General features: G+C 61.8%; 1 protein-coding gene across 1 annotated transcript in view; it reads left to right on the top strand.

Annotated features, from left to right (window-relative positions):
• The window catches only part of BCR (BCR activator of RhoGEF and GTPase), a 72,681-nt gene that overhangs the window by 47,982 nt on the left and 11,169 nt on the right, over window positions 1-13,530 (top strand). Inside the window, exons 8-16 of the mRNA XM_036307404.1 lie at window positions 347-487; window positions 3,042-3,163; window positions 4,714-4,882; window positions 6,096-6,215; window positions 6,554-6,629; window positions 7,237-7,341; window positions 8,158-8,232; window positions 9,498-9,595; window positions 12,353-12,484. Of these exons, the coding sequence (XP_036163297.1) occupies window positions 347-487; window positions 3,042-3,163; window positions 4,714-4,882; window positions 6,096-6,215; window positions 6,554-6,629; window positions 7,237-7,341; window positions 8,158-8,232; window positions 9,498-9,595; window positions 12,353-12,484 (1,038 nt within the window). The remainder of the gene's footprint in view (window positions 1-346; window positions 488-3,041; window positions 3,164-4,713; window positions 4,883-6,095; window positions 6,216-6,553; window positions 6,630-7,236; window positions 7,342-8,157; window positions 8,233-9,497; window positions 9,596-12,352; window positions 12,485-13,530) is intronic.

Raw genomic sequence — 13,530 nt, 5'->3', positions numbered from 1 at the left:
CTGCACACCTCCTACTGGGGATGTGCCTGCAACCAAGGTACATGCCCTTGACTAGAATCGAACCTGGGACCCTTCAGTCCGCAGGCCAACGCTCTATCCACTGAGCCAAACCGGCTACGACGGGAGCCCCTCTTGGCAGCATGCGAGCCCCCGGGTTGTGGGAGTTCTGTTGGGCCCTGCCTCCCAAGTGCGCGCCCAGCGCTGCCCTGAGGCCCGGGCCCGGGTGAGAGGTGGCAGCGAGGCCTGCAGAGCCCGTGGCCCTGGGTGCAGCCCAGCGTGTGTCTGCGGTGTGCCCACAGAGGGCGGTGCCAAGGCTGTCTGACTCTCATCCCCTCGCCCGCTGCAGGACTTGCTGAAGCACACCCCCCCCAGCCACCCCGACCACCCCCTGCTGCAGGACGCCCTGCGCATCTCCCAGAACTTCCTGTCCAGCATCAACGAGGAGATCACGCCCCGCCGGCAGTCCATGACCGTGAAGAAAGGCGAGGTAAGCGTGGCCGCGGTGGAGGGGGCAGGGTCCCCTCTGGTCCTCAGCAGACGGACCCTGGACGGTTCAATGGGACACAGGAAGTGCAGTGCCTTTTGGGGTCTCTGACCCTGGCGGGGCCCCACCCAGTCCCGTGTGCAGGGCGTCCGAGTGGAATTGCACAGGCGCGAGCCTCACTCGGCCGCCTCTTCCTTTCTCCGTCACGGGGGTTATGTCCAGGGCACCCCTTCTGTTACCCACACTTGGCCAGCTCGGGGTCCCCGCTGAGGAGACGGGAGAAGGAGGGTGGCCTATGGCCTGCCTGGAACACCTAGCGTCTCCTGAGTATTCTTTTATTCAGGAAGAGTTGTCGCCGGGTTTAAGGACTTAAATGGGAGAGAAAGGGAGGCGTGTGTGGCGTGCATGTGTGGCATCCAGAACATGTGTGTGACGTCTTCAGCCAGACATGTTCTCCTTCCCCCTCCCTCCTCCCTCACTGACAGCCGCCCGGTCCCCATCTCCCAGCACCTCATTGATGAGAGGCTGTAGAACAGAGGGCTCAGGCCCTGGCCGGTCTGACTCAGTGGATAGAGCATCGGCCTGGGGACTGAAGGGTCCCAGGTTCGATTCCGGTCAAGGGCACATGCCCAGGTTGCTGGCTCGGTCCCCAGTAGGGGGCGTGCAGGAGGCAGCCGATCAATGATTCTCTCTCGCCGTTGATGTTTCTAGCTCGCTCTCCCTTTCCCTTTTTCTCTGAAATCAATAAAAAAAAATACATTTTAAAAAGAACAGAAGGGCTCAGGCCGTACTGCCCCGGCCTGCCCAGTGGCCTCTGCCCCTTCCTGGGAGCGGCCCAGCGTGGTCAGGCCGGTGCCATCCCCGGCGGGCGGCACGCAGCGAGGCACAGAGATGCACCAGGCAGGGGGCTGGCCGCCATCGTGAGCATCCGCCGTCCGAAGTCGCATTCGGCGAGGGGAACTGATGCGTGGCCTCTGCGGTCTCCGGCCGTGAACCTGACGGCGGCCGCCGCTGAGAGCCACTTCCTCCTCTTTCTTGTGGTTCGCGCGCCAGGTGCTGAGTGTCAGGCTCCCGGGCGGGTCGCTCTGGGTCGAGGCGCCCTGGGTCCCGGCCTCCCCATCCTCCTTGGGAAGCAGCTCCTTGCGTGCGGAGTGGGAAGCTCCCACCTGCCCAGGGTCTCGCCGGGCCGGGCGGTGAGCGAGCGGCTTGGTCAGGTGTCTCCGGCTGGGCCTCCCGGGAAGAGCCGTGAGGAGGGAGATGTCCCCTCCATCCACTCTCAGGCCACCACACAGCAGGTCCCACAGCGAGGCTGCGGGAGCCATTATGGCTCGGTGCACTGCCCGGGTCTCAGGCCCTGAGGGGCACCCCGCCCCCTGCTTCCCCTGCGTGTCGGCCGGGTTTGGGGGGCTCTGTTGTAGCTGCTCTGGCAGGGTTCTACCGAGAGGAAAGGAGCCTCCATCAGCCTGGGCTTTTGGGGGTGCCCTGTAGCCACCATCTCCACCTGCTCGGCCTGGGTGAGTCAGAGAGGAGGCAGAGATGGGGGGCAGCACACAGGGGGGCTCAGGCCGGGACGCCGCAGGGGCAGGGGGGCTGGTCGGATGTGCCGGGCGCCGTGACGTTGAGGCTTGTCTTAGGAAGATGAGGGTGTGTACAGGCAGGGGTGGGTGCAGAGGGGCCAGGTGGCCAAGGTGCCCAGGTGCTCCTCACAGCCCCACGTCCTCTCAGCCCAGCGGGCGGGCATGCTGGCTGCCCAGCAGCAGGGCAGCTCAGGTGGCCCCATGGAGAATGGAGGTGCCGGAGGTGGGATTTCAGGGAGAGTGGGTGGACCAGAGGGGAGGCCAGGGGGGTGGGGGATCAGTGCAGGGGACCATCTGGGTGTTTCCAACCTGCAGGCCCAGGGGACCCTACTGAGTCCACTTCTGAGCTGGGCGTAGGGTGCCCTCTGCTGGTGGTGGCCAGGGGCTCAGTTCTTTTGAACTTAATTTTTTTTTTAAGATTTTATTGATTTCAGAGAGGAAGGGAGTGGGAGAGAGAGAAACATCCATGATGAGAGGGATTCATTGATCGACTGCCCCCTGCATGCCCCCCACTGGGGATGGAGCCTGCATCCCTGGCATGTGCCCTGACTGGGAATTGAACCCTGACGTTCTGGTTCATAGGTCGATGCTCAACCACTGAGCCACGCCGGCCGGGCCAGGCTGCCCTATCTTTACCCAGTGCTAGGCTCTGTGCGGCAGTGCCCCGTCCTTCACGGGGCTGGCCCCGTGCCCAGTCTGAGTCTCAGTGGCTTCTGAGGGGGTCTCCTGCCATCATTGCACACAGACGTCACATACCCTCCCAGCCTCAGGCCAATGGCCTTTCCCCGCCCACGTGCCTTCTTCCACGGGCCAGGCTCCCAGGAGGGGCTCGTAACTGGTGAGTGGAGAAGAGCTTGCGTGACACGTATGTTCTCGGGCTGATGAGACGGAGGCACGCTCTGGAACGTGGGTCTGTGGCTGGAGGTGGAGGGGGTGGAGGCCGCTGCCCTAACCTTGGCCCCTGCCCGCCCCGCCCGCAGCACAGGCAGCTGCTGAAGGACAGCTTCATGGTGGAGCTGGTGGAGGGCGCCCGCAAGCTGCGCCACGTCTTCCTGTTCACCGACCTGCTCCTCTGCACCAAGCTCAAGAAGCAGAGCGGAGGGTGAGTGACCGCCGGCCCGTCCCGCCTGCAGGGGAGGCCCTGGGGCGTGGCGTTGGTTTCATGCACAGAGGAAAGCTAGTTTGTTGTTTGTTTTTGTTTCAAATATACTTTTATCAGTTTCAGAGAGGAAGGGAGAGGGGGAGAGTGAGAGAAACATCAATGAAGAGAGAGAATCATGGATCAGCTGCCTCCTGCAGGCCCCTGACGGGGGATGGAGCCTGCAACCTGGGCACGTGCCCTGACCTGTACTCGAACCCTGACTTCCTGGTTCATAGGTTGACGCTGAGCTATGCTGAGCCATGCCGGTCGGGCCTAGTTTGTCTGTCTTTTGTTGTTGTTTTTTCTCCCAATGTGAGCCTGCGGAGGGCAGTCCCTGTGTGGCTGGGTGGTCCCTCTACGCTGCATTCTGTTTCCATCTGAATGTGAGGCCTGGCTCAGGTTCAAGGTCATCACTAACCCCCTGGAGACCTTCCGGGTTGGGGTCAGGTCTCACTGGAGGACTGTTGTGTCATGACTGGGAAGTGGGAGTGACTGGTCGGGGCAGGGGGGAGCTGCCGGGTGTGGTGCAGGCTGGCAGGTGGAGGGACTGGCTGCTGCACCTGCTTTCCACAAACCTGGTGATAGCTCCTAAGTTATTTCAACGTAGGCTGCAGACACCCTCCCCACCCAAACACACACACGTGCACGCCCACACGCGTACATGCACACACACATGTACAGGCACACACACGTACGGGCACACACAGATGCACACATACACACACATGTACACACACGCACGCACACACACACACACACACACATACATGCACGCAGCCTCCCAGGGATCAGACCCCAGCGTGCTCGCGCTGGGATGGAGGCAGGAAGGTCACATTGGGAGGGATCAGCACTGGGCTCTTCCCCACCTTCCATTGCTGTGCTGAGTGGATTTAATCATTCAACTCAGCGAGGAGCCTCAGTGTCGACCTGTGAACCAGGAGGTCGCCGTTCGATTCCTGGTCGGGGCACAGGCCCGGGTTACGGGCTCCATTCCCAGTGTGGGGTGCTCAGGAGGCCGCCGACCCGTGATCTCATCATTGATGTTTCTATCTCTCCCTCTCTCCCTTCCTCACAAAAATATTTAAAAAAATAAGAAGAAGAAAAGAGTTTCTGTTTCCCCATATGTCAAGGCAAGGGTTCGCACCGGGTAGATCAGCAGCCCCTCAAACTCGAGGACTCGGGGGGCCTCTGCGGGCCTGTCCTAGTTGTCATTGGGTGGCCGTAACGGCTCCAACGTCACAGAGCCTATGAATTGCCACCATCACTCCTTCCCCAGGGGAATCGGGGCTTGTCAGACCCCCGGGGCCTCCGTCACACATGCCCGAGTCCAGGGATCTCCGAGTCTAGGGCCTTAGCGTCAGCCGGGGGTCTCACGCCAGCCTGCCCCGCGGGCCCCAGGCTGAGGTTTCAGGTCGTGGCTCTCGGCTTCTGAAAACAGCGATGTCGGCAGAGGAAGGGGGTGGGGGTCAGAGGAAGGCGGGGGTCGTGCTCACCTGCTCCTCCCTCCCCAGCAAAACCCAGCAGTACGACTGCAAGTGGTACATCCCGCTCACGGACCTCAGCTTCCAGACGGTGGACGAGTCCGAGGCGGCGCCCACCATCCCCCTGGTGGTGGACGAGGAGCTGGACGCCATGAAGATCAAGATCTCGCAGATCAAGAGTGACATCCAGAGAGAGAAGGTGGGCACGGAGGAGGCCGGGCTCTGCCGCTCGAGCAGGTGACCCCGCCTCTGGTTTCTGGGACCTGCTGGGCCTCCCCGTCAGGCGTGGAGCCTTCCAGAACGTGGCGAGGGCAAAGGACCCGGCTGCCTTGATGGGGAGAGAGTCCCGGGTGGCACCCTGGGCCGCCCCGGGCAGACCCCTGGTTGTTGCTGGAGAGGCGTGGGTTTTAGGGCCAGTGAGGAGTGGCCCAGGCCACAGCAGGTCGCATGCAGTGGCCGCAGAGGAGGCGGGTCCCTAAGAGGTTGGCCCTGGTCCGGGGGACCCTGACGGAGGTGGGCACAACAGGACAGATGTCCTCCTCGCTCCTCACCCACCTGCCAGCCTGCTGTGTGGGGAGGCCAGTAGGGGGTGTGCGTGAGGTGGTTTATCCCCACGGAGGGGCCTGCCACCTCCCCGCAGAGGGGAAGCCAGGCCGCGTCCTTGGGGCCGCGGAGCCGTATGTGCTGCCACCGGGATGCTTGTCCCCATGGTGACCATAGTGTCAGGTCTGCCCGGGATGGTGGGTGGGGGGGCCTTCAGAGGGAGGCGCATGGCACCCGGCAGGCAGGGTTTCCCCGACCAGGTCCTGGGGGTGCACCGGGCCCCCCGTGCAAACCCTCCCACACGCTCTGGGGGGCCTGATGCTGAAATGTGTGTGGTCCCAGGAGTGGGGAGGGGCCCTCGGCGTCACAGCGGCCCCTGCACAGTGTCCAGGTTTGAAGAAATTGAAAGAAGGGAGGTTTGTAAAGGTCGTTCCTCTGCCCTTGTGATGCTCAGTGGTTAGAGCACCAGCCCGGGCCCGAAGGGTCTCGGGTTCGATTCCCGGTCCAGGGCACGTACCTGGGTTGCCGGTTCATTCCCTGGCCCTGGTCAGGGCGCATATGGGAGGCAGCCAATCGATGTGTCTCTCTCCCCGCTCCCTTCCACTCTCTCTAAAAGCAACGGGAAAATACCCTCCTGTGAGGATTAACCAAAATAGGGAGGTTGGCTGAGCACGGCCAGCAGCCTGTGCCCGGCCCTGACCCTTGACCCTGGAGCCGGCAGCAGCTGACCAAGGCGCTGTGCTGGGCTGAGCTGCCAGTGGCATTCCTGGCGTCTGAGGGCTGAGCATCGGGGGAACGGGCACTGGCCGAGCGGGACCAGGTGGCCCTGGCCCCCGGGCCGGGGATGTGACCGCGACCTCTCCCCGCAGAGAGCCAACAAGGGCAGCAAGGCCATCGAGAGGCTGAAGAAGAAGCTGTCGGAGCAGGAATCCCTGCTCCTGCTCATGTCGCCGAGCATGGCCTTCCGGGTGCACAGCCGCCATGGCAAGGTCCGTGCCGCGCCGGCTCGCCCTGCCACCCGGGCCCCCCCCCACCCCCGCTCCCCCACTCCCCTCACGCTCCCCTCCCGCTCCCCCCCTCCCGCTCCCCCCCTCCCGCTCCCCCCCCGCCCCTCCCCGCCCCTCCCTCCGCTCCCCCTGCTCCCCTCCCGCTCCCCAGGCCGGCCCTCCTGGTCCCTGGCTCCCACCCATTAGGACTGTCCCCCTGTGCGTGCCCGGCCAGAGGCACAAAGGTGCGCGTGCCCCGGAGGGTGGTGTCCCGTGCGGACAGGGACAGGGAGCAGCTTCGCTGGGGCAGAGGTAACGGGGCGCCTTCTCCCCCCCCCCAGAGCTACACGTTCCTGATCTCCTCCGACTATGAGCGCGCCGAGTGGCGGGAGAACATCCGCGAGCAGCAGAAGAAGTGTGAGTGGCCCCCGCGCGGAGGGAGCCGTGTCTGGGGGTCGGGGCGGAACGGTTCTCACCTGTGGCTTCAGACCTTCTTGTTCCCCGAGTAGTGGGACTCCCATGAGATGTTCGGTGGCCCGGACGGTGTGGCTCCGTGGATGGAGCGTCGGCCTGGAGACAGAAGGAAGGGTCCCGGGTTCGGTTCCCGGTCAGGGCCCAGGCCCGGGTTGCGGGCTTCTTCCCCAGTGTGGGGCGTGCAGGAGGCAGCCGGTCCATGACTCTCTCATCATGGATGCTTCTATCTCTCTCTCCCTCTCCCTTCCTCTCGGAAATCAACAAAAGTATATTTTTTTAAAAAAGAGAGAGAAGGAAGAACTCCCGTGGCCGTGCCGGGGAGTGGCTGACCCCCGTCTGTGAGGGTTACGCTGGGGTTTCTCCTGCTCGGCGCCTCCGGGGCCTCCGGGGCCATAGCTCGCTCTGTCACGCACCACTTCCTTCGCTGGGAGGTCTCGCCCGCCTGTCGTGCCCTCTCACCAGGGTGTGCCAAGGGTGCAGTTGGGGGCGCATCAGAAAGCGTCCCCCCGGAAAGGTCCGAGCGCCTGTGCCGACACCCCCCCCCCCCCAGGTTTCAAAAGCTTCTCCCTGACGTCCGTGGAGCTGCAGATGCTGACCAACTCGTGCGTCAAACTCCAGACGGTCCACTGCATCCCCCTGACCATCAACAAAGAAGGTGGGACCCCCCCCGCCCCCGCGCATCCCTTTCTGCCGTCCGTCTGACCTGGGGACCGTGGCCTTCCGTCCCCACTGGCCTCTCCCAGGAGTGGGCGGGGCAGGACAGGTGCTGTCTGGCCCCACAGCTGGTGATTGAGGAGACCCATTGCCCCGCCCCCATCCCGAGACACTCCTCAGACTCCTTGGGCACCAGGGCTGGCCCCCCTCCCCTGTCCCCCTGCCCCCCCCCCCCGCCCTCCCCAGCCAGCACCTTTGGTTCACTGTTGCACACACTGGTGTACACTTGGTCGCACACACAGGTATACGCTGTGCACACATCCCCCCCATCCATGTCACACGCTCCCGTGACCCCTCTCCTGTTCTCGGTCACTGGTCTCCCTGTGTTGTGAAAATAACCCAAGCCTGCCTCCCTGGGGTTGCTCAGGGATTAAGCCATTGATCCAGGAACCAGGAGGTCACGGTTCAATTCCATTCTGGTCAGGGCACATGCCCAGCCTGTGGGCTCGATCCCCAGTAGGGGGTGTGCGGGGGGCAGCCAATCAGTGATTCTCTCTCATCATCGATATTCCGATCTCTCCCTCTCCCTTCCTCTCTGAAATCAATAAATATATATTTAAAACAAAAACAGAAATGCTAGATCCTCAGGTACCCAAGACAGGCCACGTGGATGTTTCCGGTCTGTGGCGTCGCCTTGACCCCTGCTGGGCACATGGCGACCACAGGGTGCCCCTGAGGGTTGATGGGGGAGGCGAGCCTGTCCCCTGCCGCCCTCTCCCAAGATGGACAGACGCTCACCTCTCTGTCTCTTGCACAGACGATGAGTCTCCCGGCCTCTACGGCTTCCTGAATGTCATCGTCCACTCGGCCGCCGGCTTTAAGCAGAGCTCAAGTAAGTGTCCGGTCTGGGAAGGAAGGCGGCCGGGCGGGCGGGGAGCCAGAGGGTGTGGGACCAGGGAAGTGACTCCAGTGACCATCAGGCGGCTGTGAGCCCTGAGCCCTGAGCCCTGGGGGTGCGGCCCGGGGTGTGGAGCTGTTTTCCTGGGGTGGACCTTGCCCTTTCCCATGCCCGTCTCCGGTCCTGTGAGCGGGTGCGCTGACCCCTGCTGGTGGGGCTTGTCACTGAAGGGGCTGGAGTTGGCTACAGACAGACCAGTGAGCGAGGCTCCAGGCCGGGAGGGCGGCGGTCAGGGGCTCGTGGGTCCTGATGGGCAGCGTCGCTTTGGCTGCTCTGAGGAGTCCCTCCCGGGGGCCTCTCCCAGCTGCTGGAGTAGGTAGAGCAGTGCGGGCCGGTCACCTGTACCTCCCGGTGGGCACACGTGTTTAAATTGACTGAAGACCCTCAAGCCGTACCCTCGCGATGGACGGATTGCACAGCGTGCAGGTGACACCCCTGCAAGGCTGCAGCACGCACAGCTCTTCCGGGTGCCTCTCGGGCTGTCCCCCACCTAAATGCTGGTGTGTCCAGGGGGCACCCGTCCTGCCTCCCTCGGTGCACAGACTCCCTTCTTCCTAGTCCCAGGGGCCCTCCCATCCACCACGCAGTGGAGCTCTAGCTGGTGTGGCTCAGTGGATAGAGCGTCGGCCCGCGGAGGGAAGGGTCCCGGGTTTGATTCTGGTCGAGGGCACGTACCTTCGTTGCAGGTTCCCCGGCCCTGGTCGGGGTGCGTGCAGGAGGCAACCGATCCATGTGTCTCTCTCACATCGATGTTTCTCTCATCTCTCAGTCTCCCTTCCACTCTCTCTAAAAATCAATGGAAAAAAATATCTTCGTGTGAGGATTAACCCCCCCAAAAAAAGAAGAAAGAAAATCAAGACCATTTTTTCTGATTTCAAAAGTAACGCCCGCTCTTTTGAATGTGGGTTGTCTGGGCAATGTGGCTCAGTGGTTGAGCGTCGACCTATGAACCAGGAGGTCACAGTTCAATACCACACATCCCCCCCCCACACACCCCCACCCCGCTCAGGGCACATGCCCGGGCTGTGGGCTCGATCCCCAGTAGGGGGCGTGCAGGAGGCAGCCCATCAGTGATTCTCTCTCATCATTGATTGATGTTTCTATCTCTCTCTCCCTTCCCCTTCCTCTCTGAAATCAATTAAAAAATACATTTTTTTGAAGTGTGGGCCGTGTGGTCACCCTCTGTGTCGCCCCCGCAGATCTGTACTGCACCCTGGAGGTGGACTCCTTTGGGTATTTTGTGAACAAAGCCAAGACGCGCGTCTACAGGGACACGGCTGAGCCCAACTGGAACGAGGTGAGGCACCCCTTCCCACAGTTCTTGGCTGCTGCCCTTGTCCTGGGAGGAGTCCGAACCCCCAGAGGCTCCCCAAGGCTTCCCCCGAAGGCCGCGCATTCCGGGAATCTCCTGGGGGAGGGGTGGCTTGCCCGAGAGATGTTATCTGCATCTTCCCGAGAAGTTTGCCTTCCCTCCCCCATGACAAAGAAATGACCGATTTTGCTGGAGGAGTGTTTGGAAAAAGAACTTAAAAGGGCCTTTTGTGCTGCCTTTGTTATTGCTGAGTGTTTACTTGGTAAGTTTCCATGGCATTTTTCCTGCGAAGTTGGAATGAGTCTTCTGTGACCCACTTGGTTTCCGGAAGCTCAGGGCTCTGCCGGGAGGCGGGGTGGGGAGGGTGGGAGTGGGGGCCTGGGCTTGGAGACCTGGGCACCGGAAGGGTCCTCTTTGCTTGTCCCAGGCACCGGGTGTGTGGGTTGCTCTCTGTGTTCCTCCGCCTCGGAGAGCGGTTGGGTGACCCGCTTGCCCAGCGGGCCTGCCTGGAGCCGTTGATGGCAGCGTGGCCAGTCTTGATGAAGCCCCAGATCTTTGAGAGGCGCCATTTCCAGGCCCCTGGAGCAGCCGTTGGCCCTCGGGTGGAGGGTGGGTGGAGGCTGCCAGGCTGCCCAGAGCTGCCACCACCACGCCCACCGCCCCCACCGCCCCTCCCCTTCCCTGCAGAGCGGGAAGCTAAGACCCACCAGGCTGCCTGGTCCCCGATGGGCCCTGCGACTGGTGGGGTGGTGGGGCCAGAACCCAGGTGTCAGTTCCCAGCATCCACTGCTCAGGTCGTTAGACTTGCTGCCTCCTTGGGGCTGGGGCCCGAGAAGCTGAGGGCATTGCCTGGTCGCGGGAGCCCCGGGCGTCCCTGCAGAAAGGGCTGCGTGAGGGACGGGTCAGAGCCGGGGGCATCCGTCACAGAAAGCTTTGCAGAGAGCAAGAAGGTTGTGACCCAACGGGCAGGGAGGAGGAGGGTTCCGGACATGCAGCGAGCTCAGCTGCGAGCTGGGGTGGGGGTGGAAGGGTGTGTGGGACCCCGGCACAGGAGTGCCACAGCAGCAGGTCACCCAGCAACTGCCCAGGCGGTGCCTTCAGCGTCTCTAGGGGTCTTACCTGTTCCTGGCACACACAGCCCCGCCCCAACCCCATTCTGGCTCAGAAATACCTGCTTTCTCCCCCACCCCCACCCCCCCAACTCTTCTCCATATCCCACTAAGATCCCATGCTCAAACCCTCGCTGGTTTGGCTCAGTGAATAGAGTGTTGGCCTGCTGACTGAAGGGTCCCAGGTTCGATTCCTGGTCAAGAGCACATGCCCGGGTTGCAGGCTCCATCCTCAGTTGGGGGGCATGCAGGAGGCAGCTGATCCATGACTTTCTCTCATCATTGATGTTTCTGTCTCTCTCCTTCTCCCTTCCTCTCTGAAATCCGTAAAAAAAAAAAAAAAAAATCCTATATAATAAAAGCTTAATATGCTAAGTGTCCTGTTCAACTGTTCAACCAGTCATTATGACACACACTGACCACCAGGGGGCAGACGCTCCGACCGGTAGGTTAGCTTGCTGCTGGGATCCGGCCGATCAGGACTGGGCAAGACTGGCCAGACACGCCCTGGAGCCCTCCCGCGGCCCCTCCTCAGCCCGATCGTGCACTGGTGGGGTCTCTCGGCCTGGCCTGCACCCTCTTGCAATCCGGGACCCCTTGGGGGATGTCGGAGAGCCAGTTTCGGCCCGATCCCCACAGGCCAGGCCAAGGGACCCCCGGGCCTCTAGTATATATATGTCTAAAAAAACGCCCAGACCCCCAGAAGCATTGGTGTGAGGTGCAGAATGGCCTGAAGGTCTGTGGGGTGACGGAGGAGAAAGGTGACACACCTCCCAGCAGACACCCCGAAAGCCTTTGGGGCAGGTCTTTCCTCTGAAGCCCCCCTCTCTCCCGATCACCTCCTGCATCGGTGGTTTTTTCCCTTTCAGATATAGAAAGAGCAGCTTCGGGTCCACAACAAAGTGTAGCAGAAAGGACCTCGGTTTCTCATTATACCCTCTCCCCCCACACGCACACACACACACGCACACACACACATGCATGCACACATACACACACGCACACACACACATGCACAGCCCCTGGATGGGACATGTGTTAGAGCCAGCGAACCTATGCGGATACATCATCATCTCCCAAAGGCCGTCCATACGATGTCTGCCTCTGTAGCCCCTCCCCGGAGCTGGTGCAGGCCGTGTGGGGACCCGCCGCCCTGTGAGCTGCTGGCTTCGGGGGCTGGGATTAGGTTTGAGAGTCATTCGGCGCTTGCTGCTTGGATCAGTGGTTGCAGGCTCCTCCCCGGCCCGGGCCCTGGTCGTGGCTCGTGCAGGAGGCAACCCATCGGTGTGTTTCTCTCTCATCCGTGTTTCTCTCTGTCTCGCCCTCTCCCTTCCACTCTCCCTAAAAATCAGTGGGAATATATCCTTAGGTGAGGATTAGCAACAACAACATGAGTCATTCGGAGCTTCCAGAAGCATCCAGACAGGGTCGCGGTGTGATGCTCACGGGGCCGTAGCGTCTGGGGTCTGCATCCCTGGGCTGCAGTGGGGCGGCCTCCAGGCCCGGTCCTCCGGGGGCAGCGAAGGAGCGGTTTGGGAGACGCCGCCCCGCGGAGGGCCCCTGCGGCCGCGGCAGGGACCGCCGCCCTCGGACCCGGCTGTTAACGTGGGGCTGTCCTTTCCCGGCGCTGCAGGAGTTTGAGATCGAGCTGGAGGGCTCCCAGACCTTGAGGATCCTGTGCTACGAGAAGTGTTACAACAAAACGAAGATCGCGAAGGAGGACGGCGAGAGCACCGACAGGATCATGGGGAAGGGCCAGGTCCAGGTGAGACTGCGCCGCCTCCACCCGTCTGTCTGTCTGTCTGTGTGAGTGTCCGTTAGGCCCCAGTGTGTCCCCAAAGGAAGTCCAGTTCCACTTGTTTATCCATCTGGGCTTTGGTTCCTCAAGGCAAAGGGTTATGAGGCCGGCGCTTCTGGGAAAAGCATGATGATCTTGCCCTGGCTGGTATGGCTCAGTGGTGAGAGCGTCGGCCTGGGCACCGAAGGGTTTCAGGTTCAATTCCTGGTCAAGGGCGCGCACCTGGGTTTCAGGTTCGATCCAATCCCTGGCCCTGGTCGGGACGCAGGCAGGAGGCAACCAATCAGTGCGTCTCTCCCACCTTGGTGTTCCTCTCTCTCTGTCCTCTCCCTCCCTTTCACTCTCTCTAAAAATCAATGGAAAAATATCCTTGGGAGAGGACTTAAAAAAATAACAATAATAAAAACAGACTTTATTTATCACCAGTAGCCCAGTTGTAGAACATTCCCATCACCCCAAAGCCATGTCCTCGTTCCCACGACAGTCACTTCCTGTCCCCCAGACCCAGCGGCTCCCGAGAGGAGTGTAGGGAGCCCTGTCCTGGGGCTTTGCCACAGGGGAGGGGGGTGCGGCTCAACTCTGACCCCCGACAAGGAACAGTGGGGACTTCTAGCCCAGGAGTAGGGTGAGGGGGTGTCAGTGGACGGCAGTCAGAGAAAACATCAGGGTGGGAGGGTTCTGGCTGACCAGACCTAATGGGGCTCCTGTCAGAGGCAGGCCAGGGCGGGGTCAGGGGGTCAGACCTCGCCTGGGGGCGGGGTCTGGAGTCAGACATCACCTGGGGGCCAGAGGAGAATAAGAAATTGGGTCAGTTGTTAAGGGCCATCAGATATCAGGGATGGCCTCTGGCCGAACTGACATAGCAGGATTCTTCTGTCTTATCACTGGGCTCAGAGGATGTGCCAGGAGGAGGCCTCCCTGGAAAACAGCCTGGAGCAGCCTGGCTAGAGTTTGCTCAAGGAGAGACGTCTGTCAGCTCCCTTGCCACACCTCCCGTGGCTGTGCGGAGTCAT

The sequence above is a fragment of the Myotis myotis genome, unplaced genomic scaffold (assembly GCF_014108235.1).
Source record: "Myotis myotis isolate mMyoMyo1 unplaced genomic scaffold, mMyoMyo1.p scaffold_m19_p_47, whole genome shotgun sequence".
Classification (NCBI taxonomy): Eukaryota; Metazoa; Chordata; class Mammalia; order Chiroptera; family Vespertilionidae; genus Myotis; species Myotis myotis.
The sequence above is the reverse complement of the archived record's forward strand: the minus strand, read 5'-3'. Positions and strand labels throughout refer to the sequence as shown.